General features: G+C 46.0%; 1 protein-coding gene across 1 annotated transcript; it reads right to left on the bottom strand.

The window, feature by feature from the left end:
- Positions 1–4,569: 4,569 nt before the first annotated feature.
- On the bottom strand, positions 4,570–5,520 carry LOC117872055 (olfactory receptor 51G2-like). The gene has a single exon (XM_034760059.1). The coding sequence runs from the start codon at positions 5,503–5,505 to the stop codon at positions 4,570–4,572; it is 936 nt and encodes a 311-aa protein (XP_034615950.1). The 5' UTR covers positions 5,506–5,520.
- Positions 5,521–16,160: the final 10,640 nt, after the last annotated feature.

Here is a 16,160-nt window from a genome sequence, read left to right as displayed (position 1 = left end):
TAGTTGGGGTTATTTTTTCCAATGTGCATTACTTTACATTTATCCACATTAAATTTCATTTGCCATTTTGTTGCCCAATCATTTAGTTTTGTGAGATCTTTTTGAAGTTCTTCACAGTCTGCTTTGGACTTAACTATCTTTAGCAGTTTAGTATCATCTGCAAACTTTGCCACCTCACTGTTTACCCCTTTCTCCTGATCATTTATGAAGGAAAAAAGAACATGATAAAAGAGAGAGATGTTTGCCATGCTCTCTCTCTTCCACCTCTATCTACAGACACCACCACCAAGCAACTGAAGCGCTGATCAAAGCGGAGAGCCTGGCTGAAAGGCAACCAGCCAGCCTGTGGTGAAAAGCATCTAAGTTTGTAAGGGCACAGAAAGTGTTAAGATCAGCATAGAATGCGTTTTGCTTTTATTTCATTTGACCAAATGTGACTTGTTGTGTTTTGACTTATAATCACTCACAATCTCTTTTGTAGTTAATACATTTGTTTGTTCTACCTGAAGCAGTGCGTTTGGTTTGAAGTGTGTCAGAGACAAGCCTGTGTGACAGCCCCAGACCAGTGGGGTACAGGAGTCTGATAGAGGGCAAATACACTGGTCACTGGATGAGTAGTTTTCTGTTCCCTGAGTGACCAGAGCAGGGGCTGCACTAGAGTAATCAGGAACCTGCTAGAACCAGTTAAGGCAGGCAGGCTAATTAGGACACCTGGAGCCAATTAAGAAGAAGCTGCTAGAATCAATTAAGGCAGGCTAATCAGGGCACCTGGGTTTTAAAAGGAGCCCACTTCAGTTTGTGGTGTGAGTGTGAGGAGCTGGGAGCAAGAGGCACAAGGAGCTGAGAGTGAGAGGGTGTGCTGCTGGAGGACTGAGGAGCACAAGCGTTATCAGACACCAGGAGGAAGGTCCTGTGTTGAGAATAAGGAAGGTGTTTGGAGGAGGCCATGGGGAAGTAGCCCAGGGAGTTGTAGCTGTCATGCAGCTTTTACAGGAGGCACTATAGACAGCTGCAGTCCACAGGGCCCTGGGCTGGAACCCGGAGTAGAGGGCGGGCCCGGGTTCCCCCCAAACCTCCCAATTGACCTGGACTGTGGGTTCTTCCAGAGGGGAAGGTCTCTGGGCTGTTCCCCAACCCACATGGTGAATCTCTGAGGCAAGAAAATCCGCCAATAAGCGCAGGACCCACCAAGATAGAGGAGGAACTTTGTCACACCTGGTACATATCAATTTCTTTGTTAAATTGATGAACTCATATAAGCTTGCAGCGTCCAGTGGGCATAACTGGAAATTGCAAGACAGAGGTTCCTAGGGTTGGGTCTGGGGCTGGAGATATTGGCTAGTTGCACGATCCAAGCAGCAGCTTGCTAAAAGTGCTCACTCATGTAGTTGGGAGCAGGTTACATGCTAGATGTTGTGCGTGAACAGTCCAGGAGTGGGGGTTCTCACAGCAAAGCATGGTAAGTCTGGTTCCCAGAGTTGAGGATTGGAGTGACCTAGCAAATCACCGGTCCAGATAACACCATGGGAACGTTACACATCCCATCACAGCTTCTATAAAAACAGATATCACATAGAACTAAATAAGATCATTATTACAAAAGACAGAGAGAAAACAACGCAGGACATCAAGCAAAGTTATTGCAATACTAGATTGTATCTTTATATAATATTTATTATATAACAGATGCATGTGTGCTGTATGAGTGCCGCATACAAACATAAACAGCTCTATTCATCTTTGATATAACTGATAAGTTAATGGACTCAGTGTTAAGCATCTCTATATAGCTGGGTTTTCCTTGAAAATATAGAAGACCCTCCACACATCTCTGGAGATATATGGCAATACAGGCCGTATATCAGAGGGGCGATTCAGGAGGGAGCTTAGTAGTGAAAATCCTAGCTAGTCTTCAGGCCAATTGTTTGGTTTTAAATCTGATCTTTCATTTTCCACCAGAAGTTTCCAGCATCTGCTGTAAGGAAAGTTTGGTCTTAACTATGGTCTAATTGTATAACCCTCACTCACGCTGATTATCTAGCTAACTATTGGTTTTACACTACTGCCCATCACCATAGTATCTGAGTAGCTTTCATGTAAAATCAATAGCAAATGCAGAGTCCCTAGAAGACATCATGGAATCTCTGGATTGTACCTCACTACGCAGAGTCCCACTTGTTTCAACAAGACAACTTGTTTAGTACAAAAACAATGAGGAGTCTGATGGCACCTTAAAGACTAACAGATTTATTTGGGCATAAGCTTTTGTGGTTAAAAATAAAATAAATCTGTTAGTCTTTAAGGTGCCACCAGACTCCTCATTGTTTTTGTGGATACAGACTAAAACGGCTACCCTCTGATACTTGTTTAGTACGACACTATCTCTGTGAGTAAGGGCAGCACAACTGGTCTCCTCATCGCAGTTTTATTTGTCTTTGGCTGAGAGTGCAGATCTTAGCTTAGTGCAATTGTTTCATATTTTTAACTCCTTGCTCAGATCCATCCTCCCAGATCTCAGGTGGAGTCATGTTAATGGTCAAGATTAATATTTCTCATCAGTCATGGCCCTTGCTTCTCATCCTTTTTCCTGCCACGCATTCTTGCTGTTTTTTTGAAGTCTCCCAGGCCGATGTCCATTATCCATGAGGTGCCTGCCCTCATGTTTCTTGATGTTGGCTGATACTTTGTCTTGGATGAACTGGTTATGATGCCAGCTTGTCTGGATGGCCCTTTAAATCAGCACTCCAACTCTAGAAAGTGCCAGACACACAGATGGTGGAACAATATTAATAATATCCATTTTTCCTTTGTTGCGATGAATTCATCCCAACGTCCTGTCCTTTTGTTTATTTATATAGGTTGATCAAAGGCACTCAGACTTCTGAGAGTACAAAACTGAAACACATTAGCTAAAGTAGCAAATAACAAATTGATCCAATGTTGGTTAAAGGACTGATCTAAAAATCCAGTAAATGTCTCAATAAAATCTGCACTCACCATAAAGATCCTTTCCTCTGATCACCATCACTTCCAGCAAATAAGTCTGCAATTGAAAACAGATGGGGCTTGCAGTGTGCCTGGAAGGTCAACAAACTTGGGGTCTGTCAAACCCGCTGTGGGAGGATCAGCCTGTTCACCCAGCGGGGGGTGGTTCTTAGCGAGGCAGCCTATTCCAGTACACCAACCATAGGACTAGGAGCCACCATGGTCCATCTGCATGACCCAAGTGTTCCCCTACACATGGAGAACCCTCAAGTGGCTGGTTAAACCAGTTTACAGCTGCTGTGTGTGGCTGGAAAGGCACAAAACTCAGGTATATGGGTATGTCTGACAGGACATGTCTAGTAGCCCCCTCAATGTACCAGACACTGTACAAACACCTGCAAAAAAGGCATGCTCCTGCCTAGGAGATTATGACTCATACCTTCAGATCAGTGCTGCTCCATTGAAGCTGAAGATGTGGCCCATTATTATTATTTTATTTCTGTTTCATATGTATGATCAGTCAGGATGACAAACATCTAATTCATATCCTTTCTCTCGTATGTTAGGCTCAGTTTGCAGGTCAGTTTACTTGCTAGGTAATCTGCTTTGATGTATTTGCTATCGCTTGTATTCGCGTAAAATCTTTCTTTGGTTAATAAACTTGTTTTCTTTTTTATCATAACCAGTGTGTTTTGCATGAACCTGATGTGCACAGCTACAACACTCACACCATAGCAACTCTTCTATATTGAACATAGTCCATCAATACATTCAGCGCAGTCAAAAACACCCCAACTTAACAAGATAGATAGAGAATGTACATCTACACTTCCATATACTCATACCATCCCTTGTAGAACAACCTGAAGTGCTATCCATCATCGTCCTCATCACCATCACCTTCCCCATCACCACCAATGGCCATCAGTCTGACACCTCCCAAGGACTACATCTCCCTACTGCCCCTAAGTTGGGATGACACTTTTATAATTTGTTACACTGATGCCATTATATTTGATACATATTTAGCAGGGGATTTCCCCCCCTTTCCTTGCTTGTATTTCTCCTACCCTCCAGCCCCAGCCTCCGCCTTTACTCAGGATTACCCGCACTTTCCTGATTGCTGTGGTCAGCATTGGTTCAGACCCTACTCCCCTTTTTCCCCTGAAGCCCGGTCCCCTGCCCCATATCTTCTCACTAAGCCCAGCCTCTTGCTCCTCCACTTTCATGAGTCTCCACCTCCCAGCCAGGCCAGAGTCAGGCCATGGTAAGAACTGCCTTGGGAGCACAGGTTGCTGTGGGGAGCCCCAGACTCTCCACATTCCCTGACTTGTGGAACGCCTCACTGTGGCTCTGGTTCCCTGGGCAACTTTTACCAAGGCCTGGTTCTGGCTCCCAGCCTGGAAAGGGGGCAGAGTCTCAGGTAAAGGGGAATAGTAGAGGTGTGCTCTTCAGGGAAGAAATGGGATAGAGGAAAGGGCCTCAGGGGAAGAGGATCCAGGATGGAATACATGGTCATGGCCATCGCTCGTGTTTTTCCTCTCCCATATCACCAGCGCTAGAGCCAGGTGATGAACTGACCCTTCACTTGACAAATGCCCTGATTATCCTCTCACGAAGGTGTTTGCTTTTCACACTGTACACGATTGGGTTCATCAGGGGCGGAACCAGCAGGTAGACGTAGCCAAGGATTATCTGAAGCAAGTGAGTAGAGCTATTTCCGAATCTGTGTATTAAAGACAGGCCGATGTCTGATATGTAGAAGAGCAGGACGGCGCAGAGGTGGGAGACGCAGGTGTTCAGGGCTCTCAGGCACTCTGTGTGGGACGCAACGCTCAGCACTGTTTTGACGATCATCACATAAGAGAGGAAAATGAGGAACGAGTCCAATCCAACGGTGACGACTTTAAGAAACAAGCCATAGATGCTGTTCACTGAAATGTCTGAACAAGCTGCCTTCATGACGTCCTGGTGCAGGCAGTAGGAATGGGAGAGGACATTGTCTCGACAGTATCGAAACCGTTTCAGGAGAATGGGGAGTGGGAGTATTACAGCCACCGATCTTAGAACAGCCACCAGTCCCATCTTGGCTATTCTCGGTGGAGTTAAGATGGAGGCATATCTCAGTGGGTTACAGATGGCGATGAAGCGGTCAAAGGCCATCAACAAGAGAATGGAGGATTCAATTTTTGAAAGCGCATGGATGAAGAAGAGCTGGGCAAAACAGGCATCGAGGCTGATTCTCCCAGAGTTAAACAGGTATATGCCCAGTATCGTGGGTATGGTGGTTATCGATATGCCAAGGTCTGTGACGGCCAGCATGGAAAGGAAAATGTACATGGGCTCATGGAGGCTTGAATCTGTTTTTATAATGAACAGAATGACTGAATTTCCTACTATTGAAATAACATACATTAAGCAGAAGGGGATAGAGATCCAGAGATGGACGTCTTCCAGCCCAGGTATCCCAGTGAGAAGGAACACTGCAGAGTTGAATTTAGTGTCATTGACAGCTGACATAATGTACTGGGCAGATCCGGGGACTTATGAACTTTTCTTCCTGAAAAGAAAATGAACAGGAGACTAGATGATATTTAGCGAGACAACTTTCTGCTCTCAGTGAAAGTCTAGAGATTCCTAGGACCTCAAGGAAAATCAGCAAAAACATTGTCTTGGATGTATACTACCAATAGGAAGATAGGCACTGCCAGACTAGATCAGACCAGCAGTCTGTCTAGCCCAGTGTCCAGTGACCAGTACGAGATGCTGCAAAGGAAGAAGGAAGAAGCCCTGCAATAGGGAACTAAGAGAAACCCTGATCCTAGGGAAAGTTTCCCCCTGACACCTACTAGATAGACATATTTTTTTATGTAAATCAGGAAGGTTTACAGCCCTTATAAGACTTTTTTTTTAAATTCTCAGTACTGTAATTGAATTTCCTGATTACCCATTTAAACATCCAATCCCTTGCTGAATCCTGAGAAGCTCTTGGCCCCATTGATATCTTGTGGCTGGGAGTTCCACAGCTTACTTGAGCACTGTGTGATTTTACATTTTTGACCTTCATACAGTCACTCTTTCTCGATGTCTACCTCTGAGTGTGGCCCATTGTATCATGACGTCCATAAATCATGCCAAGTGCGTGGTGAAGACGGTCATTGTATTTATCTGCCCTGCATTGAAGCTATTTATAAATGTGTTTCATTGCCTCATATATATACTTTTTATTTTCTCCACTCCTGAGACTTCAAATTATTCCACTGTCTCTTTCCAGCACATTGGATAAATTCTTAATGCCAGGTTCATAATTCAATAACAGTTACTTCAACAGGGTTGCTCCAGATTTACATGTGTAAATTCAGTCAGAACCGGGCTCTATTATCTTTCCCTTACCATATGCTCCCGGTGATACAGTCTGAGCCCCAAGAATCCCTCCAATGGAAGCTGAAGTGCTTTGCCTGGCCAATGTTAACTGAATCCTGAGAATTCGATCTTCCTCAAAGGACCCGCCTCCTCTCCCCATGCAAGGGTCTATAGATACTTTGCAAGTTACAAGCTAACACAGACAGTTACTTCAGCTGGGCGGGGAAGGGATTAGTGTCACAAATGGGTGAATATGCAAAAACTAGATTTGCACTAATATCCATTTCTGCATGCAAATTACTTCATCCATGGTCATGTAAGAGTTGATGGGCGTAAATTACTTACAACTAATATAGCACTGCCCTTTCCTGCATCTCAGCTCTGTAACACTACTGAAACCAAGACCAGCGGTTCTGTTCTCTCATAACTTTTTGGAAAGACTGACAGTGGTATTTGTGAGGAATTGTGTGCATGACCCTGAATGTAAGTGTTAGAAACAGCTTCTGGTCAGTTACCAGGGGATACTATCAGACAGCTGTTTGCTGCACAAAGAGTTATTAGCACAAACCATTGCAAAAAGTATGTGGAGAACTTCTGAAATACTTTCTAAAGTAAAAGCCATTAAGCAGTAAAGTTTCCACTGCTCCTCATGAAAGTTTGGTTTGCAATATTTTAAGACAATGAAAAGTCTTGGCATAACATTTACACATCTGTAGTTTAGTACACACATGTCAACCCATTCTTTCCCTCTCCTCTTCTTTCAGAGATGATTTCTCAGATTAGAGTGGGCCTTAAAATGTAGCGTCTGTCACCTGGATTTCTTCAGAATCTGAAAAGATCGCAAGGTCTCAGCCTTCATTGAGTCACTTGTCAGCAAACAGAAGTCTAGTAGCTCCTCTGTAGCTGGGTCAATAGCTTACCTCTGAAAATGCATTTGCTGATTAAATTTCCCTGAGAAAATAAACCTGAGACAATTTTGGAACTAGTCACTGATATTCCATTGGGTTTCTTCTCGCTCAGCCCCTGGCAGAAACCGCCTAGAGCACAGGGCAACTCAAAAAATGGGACCCTCTGAGAAATCGTGACTCGGGGCATCGGGTTTTAACACTTCGAGGTCGCTTTCAATGTGAGACTTCTGTGTTGCTTGAACAGCCCACCATGTATCATGGGCAGATGTTGGGGAGAGGTTCCCAAGTTACCTAGCGCTGCCTGTCCTCCAGCCCTGTCACTGAGTCACCCCGACAGCCCAGCTGAGTCCTCTGCTGTTGCACAGAACATCTGCAAATGGAAACAGCTTGCAGCCTTTCCCCTTCACTTCACATTATAAAGATAGTGAAACCTGCCAACATACCCAATTCCTGCTAGAAGGGGATCCGCTGACAACAGAGGTCTACGCCCAAAAGGAGAAGGAGTCATCGGAGAAGCAGGCAGTATCTGTTCAGATAAGGAGACAAATGACTTTATGAAGCATGCCTGCACATTCCCTTGGGGGCCCCTTGGCCATCAGGGAACCTCATCTGCTTGATTTTGAGTGCATCATCTTTAACCCTGACACAGCCAATGGCAAACTACAGGAGGCCAAATCACAGGGGACGTGTGGTGATGCTACCCATCTGGACTGCAGTGCCAGCCCTGCTGCAGGCTCTGTTCCTGGAATCCAGGCTTGTCGTCACTGTTTATGGTTCTGATTAATCTCAGAGCTACCTTGAGGGCAGCTGAGCAGTAACGATGATCATAGAATCATAGAATATCAGGGTTGGAAGAGACCTCAGGAGATCATCTAGTCCAACCCCCTACTCAAAGCAGGACCAATTCCCAACTAAATCATCCCAGCCAGGGCTTCATCAAGCTGGGCCTTAAAAACCTCTAAGGATGGAGATTCCACCACCTCCCTAGGTAACCCATTCCAGTGCTTCACCACCCAACTAGTTAAATAATTTTTTATAATACCCAACCTAGACCTCCCTGACTGCAATTTGAGACCATTGCTCCTTGTTCTGTCATCTGCCACCACTGAGAGCAGCCGATCTCCATCCTCTTTGAAACCCCCCTTCAGGTAGTTGAAGGCTGCTATCAAATCCCCCGTCACTCTTCTCTTCTTCAGACAAAACAATCCCAATTGCCTCAGCCTCTTCTTGCAAGTCATGTGCCTCAGCCCCCTAATCATTGTCATTGCCCTCCGCTGGACTCTCTCCAATTTGTCCACATCCCTTCTGTAGTGGCGGGACCAAAATTGGACATAATATCGCAGATGTGGCCTCACAAGTGCTGAGAGATGGGAATACTGACAATACTCCTACTAATTCAGCCCAATATGCTATTAGCCTTCTTGGCAACAAGGGCACACTGCGGACTCATATCCAGCTTCTCGTCCACTGTAATCCCCAGGTCATTTTCTGCAGAACTGCTGCTTAGCCAGGCGGTCCCCAGCCTCTAGTGGTGCATGGGATTCTTCTGTCCTAAGTGCAGGACTCTGCACTTATCCTTGTTGAACCTCATCAGATTTCTTTTGGCCCAATCCTCCAATTTGTCTAGATCACTCTGGACTATATCCCTACCCTCCTGTGAATATACCTCTCCCCCCAGCTTAGTGCCATCTGTGAACTTGCTGAGGGTGCAATTAATCCGTCATCCAGATCATTAATAAAGATGTTGAACAAAACCTGCCCCAGGACCGACCCCTGGGGCACGCCGCTTGATACCGGCTGCCAACTAGACATCGAGCTGTTGATCACTACCCATTGAGCCGGACAATCTAGCCAGCTTTCTATCCACCTTATAGTCCATTCATCCAGTCCATACTTCTTTTACTTGCTGGCAAGAATATTGTGGGAGACCATATCAAAAGCTTTGCTAAAGTCAAGGAATAACATGTCCACTGCTTTCCCCACAGAGCCAGTTAGCTCATCATAGAAGGCAATCAGGTTGGTCAGGATTGACTTGCCCTTGGTGAATCCATGTTGACTGTTCCTGATCACCTTCCTCTCCTCTAAGTGTTTCAAAATGGATTCCTTGAGGACCTGCTTCATGATTTTGCCAGGGTCTGAAGTGATGCTGACTGATCTGTAGTTCCCCAAGTTCTCTTTCTTCCCTTTTTAAAATATGGGCACTATATTTGCCTTTTTCCAATCATCCAGGATGTCCCCCAGTCACTATGAATTTTCAAGCCCAATGGCCATTTGATGGGGTCAACAAGCTGGTGGACAAGGGGGATTCAGCGGATATAGTATACTTAGTTTTATCAGGGTCCCTCACCAAAGGTTCTTAAGTAAAGTAAGGTGACAGAGGATAAAAGGAAAAACAACAAGGAGTCCTTGTGGCACCTTGGAGATTCACAAATTTTTTTGGGCATAAGCTTTTGTGGGCTAACACCCACTTCATCAGATGCATGGAGTGAAAAATACAATAAGCAGAATATATATCATAGCACATGAAAAGATGGGAATTGCCCTACCAAGTGTGGGGTCAGTGCTAACGAGTCAATTCAATTAAGGTGGAAGTGGCCTATTCTCAACAGTTGACAAGAAGGGGTGAATACCAAGGGAAGGAAAATGCTAACGAGGCCAATGCAATCAGGGTGGCCCATTTCCAACAGTTGACAAGAAGGACAATTACTTTTTGTAGGGAATTTCTTCTCATGGATTGGTAACTGGTTAAAAGATAGGAAACAAAGGATAGGAAGAAATAGTCAGTTTTCAGAATCGAGAGAGGTCAATAGTGGTATCCCCCAGAGGTCTGTCGTTGGACCAGTCCTATTCAACATATTCATAAATGATCTGGAAAAAGGGATAAATGGTGAGGTGGTAAAATTTGCAGATGATACAAAACTGCTCAAGATAGTTAAGTCCCAAGCAGACTGAGAAGCCCTTCAAAATGATTTCACAAAACTGGATGACTGGGAAACAAAATGGCAGATGAAATTCATTGTTGATAAATGCAAAGTAATGCACATTGGAAAACATAATCCCAGCTATATATATAAGATGTTTGGATCTAAATTAGCTGTTACCACTAAAGAAAGAGATCCTGGAGTCTTTGTGAAGAGTTCTCTGAAAACCTCCACTCAATGTGCAGCAGCAGTCAAAAAAAAAGCTATCAAAATAGTGAGAATTGTTAGGAAAAGCATAGACAATAAAACAGACAATATCATATTCCCTCTATATAAACCCATGGTACGCCCACATCTTGAATACTGTGTGCAGATGTGGTCACCCCATCTCAAAAAAGTTATATTAGAATTGGAAAAGTTTCAGAAAAGGGCAACAAAAATGATTAGGGGTATGGAACGGCTGCCATGTGAGGAGAGATTAATAAGATTGGGACTTTTCAGCTCGGAAAAGAGACGACTAAGGAGGGATAGGACAGAGGTCTATAAAATAATGACTAGCATGGAAAAAGTAGATAAGGAAGTGTTGTTTACTCCTTCTCATAACACAAGAACTAGGTGGTACCAAATGAAATCAATAGGCAGCAGGTTTAAAATAAACAAAAGGAAGTATTTTTTCACATAACACACAGTCAACCTGTGGAACTCCTTGCCAGAGGACTTTGTGAAGGCCAAGACAATAACAGGGTTCAAAAAAGAACTATATAAATTTATGAAGGATAGATCTATCAATGGATATTAACCAGTACTGGCAGGGATGGTGTCCCTAGCCTCCTTTTGCCAGAAGCTCGGAATTGGGAGACAGGAGATGGGTCACTTGATGATTACCTGTTCCATGCACAGCTACAGGCTGGGGACCAACTAGATAAGCAGCAGTTCTGCAGAAAAGGATCTGGGGATTACAGTGGACAAGAAGCTGAATATGAGTCAACAATGTGCCCTTGTTGCCAAAAGGCCAACGGCATATTGGGCTTTATTAGTCGGAGAATTGCCAGCAGATAGAAGGAAGTGATTATTCCCCTCTATTCAGCACTGGTGAGGCCACACTTGGATTATTGCATCCAGTCCCCCCACTAAAGAAGGGATGTGAACAAATTGGAGAATGTCCAGCGGAGGGCAACGAAAATGATTAGGGGGCTGGGGCACATGACTTATGAGGAGAGGCAGAAGGAACTGGGGTTATTTAGTCTGCAGAAGAGAAGAGTGCGGGGGATTTGATAGCAGCCTTCAACTACCTGAAGGGGGGTTCCAAAGAGGATGGAGCTCAGCTGTTCTCAGTGGTGGCAGATGACAGAACAAGGAGCAATGGTCTTAAGTTGCAGTGGGGGAGGTCTAGATTGGATATTAAGAAACACTATTTCACTAGTTGGATGGTGAAGCACTGGAATGGGTTCCCTAGGGAGGTGGTGGAATCTTCATCCTTAGAAGTTTTGAAGATCCGGCTTGACAAAGCCCTGGCTGGGATGATTCAGTCGGTGTTGGTTCTGCTTTGAGTAGGGGGTTGAAGTAGATGACCTCCTGAGGTCTCTTCCAACCCTAATAGTCTATGATACTGTGATAATTCTGGTAGGTTGGTGAGACATGATTTCCCTTTACTAAAACCATGTTGACTCTTCTCCCCCAAAATTATATTCATCAATATGTCTGACATTTTGTTCTTTACTATAGTTTCAACCAGTTGCCCAGTACTGAAATTAGTCTTACCAGCCTGTAATTGCAGGGATCACCTCTGCAGCCCTTTTTAAAAATTGGCATCAAATTAGCTATCCTCCAGTCTTTTGGTACAGAAGCTAAGTGATAGGTTCCAAACCACCATTAGTAGTTCTGCAATTTCACATTTGAGTGTGTGTTAGGGTGCCCATTGGTCCCGTTTTGGCTGGTACAGTCCCTTATTTAAGTCCTGTCCATTTTTTTTTGAAAGGCGGCTTTTGTCCCATATGCTCTTGCTGACTTCGTAAGTGCTAACAGGAGAAATGTCCCTTCCTGTCAAAAACGTGGGGAAGTAGGGAGCAGAGGACTGTTCGGTGGAGATGAATGGAGATGCCAGCTCCCTGCATGGGGTGAGGCAGAGCTGTAGGCAGGGTTCCGGCCATGGACGACAGCCTTGCATGGAGGGTGGGCAGGGGCCTCTGGTGAGCATCTGCGTGTCTCCCATTTTCTCCTTGGGAAATATGGTCATCCTAAAGGGCTGTCCAGTGTAGGAGTGCTGCCACCCAGGGGTGTGTCCTATAGTACAAGGGAGAGAGGCTCATGCTTTGAGCTAAGCTGGGCTGGAAAACAGACACCGTAAATAACTGAGACTCAAACTGAAATGTTCCCTTTTCACCCATTTATTCAGGATGAGTTTTCAAAGAAAATGGATCACTTTTCTCTGTACGCTCAGCTGCCATGATATTGCCCAGCTGCAGCTTCTTGGCTCCACAACAGAAATTGGAGGCTTTTCATCTGCTAATTCCTCACAACTGAAGGTTTACACTGACGGAGTCTATGGCTGCACTCTGGGCATGGAAAGGTTGAAACCTCCTGACCAGTCTAGGGCTGGGGTATTGTGCCCATCAGCTACTCTAACCAGACTTCCCATAACTGTACAGCCCCCTCCACACTGTACAATGCTCCTTCAGCAGATCCTGCAGGCAGTGGCTGCTGTGACAGGCCCTGGTAGCACATCTCTGATGAACCTGTGCTAGCAGGGAGCTGGAGAGGGTCCTAGAACAGTAGTGGAGTCCCAGAGATTGTGGGTGGGTGGGCCTAGCTACCAGTGGATCACTGAGATCTGTGCACAACTTTGTGGATCCCTGGATCCTGGGTACCTCTTTTCATTCCTCAGGGAGAAGGGGAGGAACACCCCACCCCCCCCCCCAAACAATCTGAGGGAAATTTCCCTGTACGGAGCCTTGTGGAATCTCCCTTCCCTGGCCTGCACCTTGGGTTTGTAATGCAGCAAACGGGGACTGCTGGGGAAAAATCAGGTCCTATATTTTTATTCTATTTTATTTTATTTCAGCAAGATTACAGCTCTGACAGCATCATCGTTACCCCTCAGCCTCCCCCAAGCTAGCCATGTGACTAATTGGAACAATATGAACAGTGATGACCAGGAGTGGATTTACCATGAAACAAGCCGTATGGTGGCACGGGGTCCCCAACCACAGGGGAGCCCAAAAAATGCAGGAGAAATCTCATCTGATAACCTGCCCCCGAGTCCCGGCCAGCGGTGTAGCAGGACTCAGGCAGGCAGCCTGCTTGCATGCTGTGGCTGGTGCCCCATGCCATGCCCAGAAGTGGCACGTCTCTGTGCCCTGCCCCTGCCCCGGAGACCTGCTACCCCCTCCCCTCCAGGGGCAGATGGAGACGTTCCAGCAGAAGCGCAGCAGGCCAGGGCTAACACGGCTCCCTGCCCACTCTGCCTCCCTCCCTCCACCCCACTCCCAGAAGCAGCTGGCATGTCCCTGAAGCCCTTGGGGGGGTATCACCGTGTGCTGTCCCTACGCCAAGCGCCGACTCCACAGCTCCCATTGGCCAGGAACTGCAGCCAATGGGAACTGCTGGAGTGGCACCCGCGGGCAGTGGCACATGGAGACCCCCTGCCCCCCCCCCGCCTAGAAGCGGCTGCCAGAGGGATGTGAATCCAGTCACTTTGGGAGCTGCGCCACCCTAGGGAAGTTCCACCCCTTGACCTCCTCCCGCACGCCAAGGCTCTGGCTCAGGCCAGAGCCCGCAGCCTGCACCCAAACTTCCTCCCAGAGCCTGAGCCCCCGCACTCCTCCCACACCCCAATCCCCTGCGCCAATAAACGTACCTCACTTTATTTTCATTTACTTCCTATTACTTATAATATAGGCGGAGGAGGAAGAAAAACAGAATGAAAAAAGGGAGGGGGAGATAACAGAGAACCTTCTTTTCCGTGGCTGGGTCCCAAAAGGGGAACCAAAAAATAAAGCTACGCATGGGGCCGCACTAACTCTAAATCCAAAACTGGTTATGACAAGCCCGGATTCCAGGAATAGAACCTGCAGCATTGCTGGCGCTGCAGTCCAGTTGTGTACCATCACCGCGCATCCCCTGTGATTTGGCCTCCTGCAGTTTGCCATTGGTCATGACAGGGGTTAAAGCTGGTGCACACTGAGCCGAGCAGCTGAGGTTCCCTGATGGCCAAGTGGTCCCAAGGGAATGTGCAGACATGCTTCATAAAGGCAGCTGCCTCCCTATCTGAACAGATACTGCTGCCTGTACAATCTCTCCGATGACTCCTTGTCCTTTAGGGTGAAGATCTCTGGTGTCAGCGGCTCCCCTTCTAGCAGGAATTGGGTACATTGGCAGGTTTCACTAGCTTTAAAATGTGAAGGGAAGGGAAACATTTGCAGATGTGCTGTGCAGCGGCAGAGGACTCAGCTGGGCTGTCGGGGTGACTCAGTGACAGGCTGGAGGACAGGCAGCGCTAGGTAGCTTGGGAGCCCCTTCCCAACATCTGCCCATACTCCACAGTGAGCTGTTCAAACTACACAGAAATCTGACATTCAAAGGGAGCTCAGAATATGAAAATCCCAATGCCCGTGTACTCTGGGCCCAATCCTGCCAGGGGCTGAGCAAGAGGAGACCCCACGGAATGACAGTGACTAATTTCCAAATCGCCTCAAGTTTATTTGCTCTTGGAAATTTAATCAGCAAATGCATTTACAAAGTTTTATTGTCTGGCTCAATTGTGAATGCAGGAATTCAGAGCTGTGGTAACAGGTCCAATAGGGCGTATGTCTGTTCCCTGACTTGCTGAGGGCTCTAGAATCTCTGCCCTGTAGAGACCCCTCAAAGTTACAGGGCAACCGGCATCTCTGTCCAATCTCTGGTTTCCCAGAGCCATTTTCAAAGATGTTACTCCCTGGCTCAGTTGTGAATACAGGAATTCAGAGATGCAGATACTCCGGATAGAGGCTACAGACTGGAAGAACAGAACCTGAGGAGAACCAGACAGCTATTAACCAAGGGACAGAGGAGCTACTAGACTTTTGTTTGCTGACAAGTGCCTGAATGAGGACTGAGACGCTGGGATCTTTTCAGATTCTGAGGAAATCCCGATGACAGATGCTACATTTTAAGTCCCTCTCTAACCTGAGAAATCATCTCTGAAAGCAGATCAGAGGGGAAAGAATGGGTTGACGTGTGTGTGCTAAAGTACAGATGTGGAAATGTTATGCCAAAACTCCTCATTGGAATACAAATATTACAAATCAAACTTTCATGTCATGCCTGTATATTGAAAGCCAGCAGCAGAGTTGTTGGAATCTCTAAAGGAAGGATCAGGGGTAACTTTACTGTTTAATGGCTTTTGCTTTAGAAAGTATTTCAGTAGTACTCCACATAGTGTTTGCAATGGGTTTGTGCTATTAACTCTTTGTTCAGTGAACAGCTGTATGATACTGTCTACTGGTAACTGACCAGAAGTTGTTTCTAACACTTACATACTGGGTCATGTACACAATCCCTCTGCAATTCCTCTCCAAGTCTCTGTTTCAGTAGTACACCTCTACCCCGACATAACGCTGTCCTCGGGAGCCAAAAAATCTTACTGCATTATAGGTGAAATCGCGTTATATTGAACTTGCTTTGATCTGCCAGATTTCTCCCTCCCCCCCCCCCCCGGAGTGCTGCTTTACTGTGTTATATCCGAATTCGTGTTATATCGGGTCGCGTTATATCGGGGTAGAGTGTATAGAGCTGAAGTGCAGGAAAGAGGAGTGTTATAGTAGTTCTTTGAAATTTACACACGTCACCTCTTACACGAGCATGGCAGAAGTAACTTGGACACTCAACTGGATATTAGGGGAAATCTAGTGTTTGCACTATTCACCCATGTTTGACGTCAACCCCTCCCCAATCCACCTGAAGTAACTGTCCATGTTATCTTATAAATTGCCAGATAACTATAATC

This window comes from Trachemys scripta, chromosome 1, assembly GCF_013100865.1.
Source record: "Trachemys scripta elegans isolate TJP31775 chromosome 1, CAS_Tse_1.0, whole genome shotgun sequence".
In the NCBI taxonomy this organism is placed as follows: domain Eukaryota; kingdom Metazoa; phylum Chordata; order Testudines; family Emydidae; genus Trachemys; species Trachemys scripta.
The sequence above is the reverse complement of the archived record's forward strand: the minus strand, read 5'-3'. Positions and strand labels throughout refer to the sequence as shown.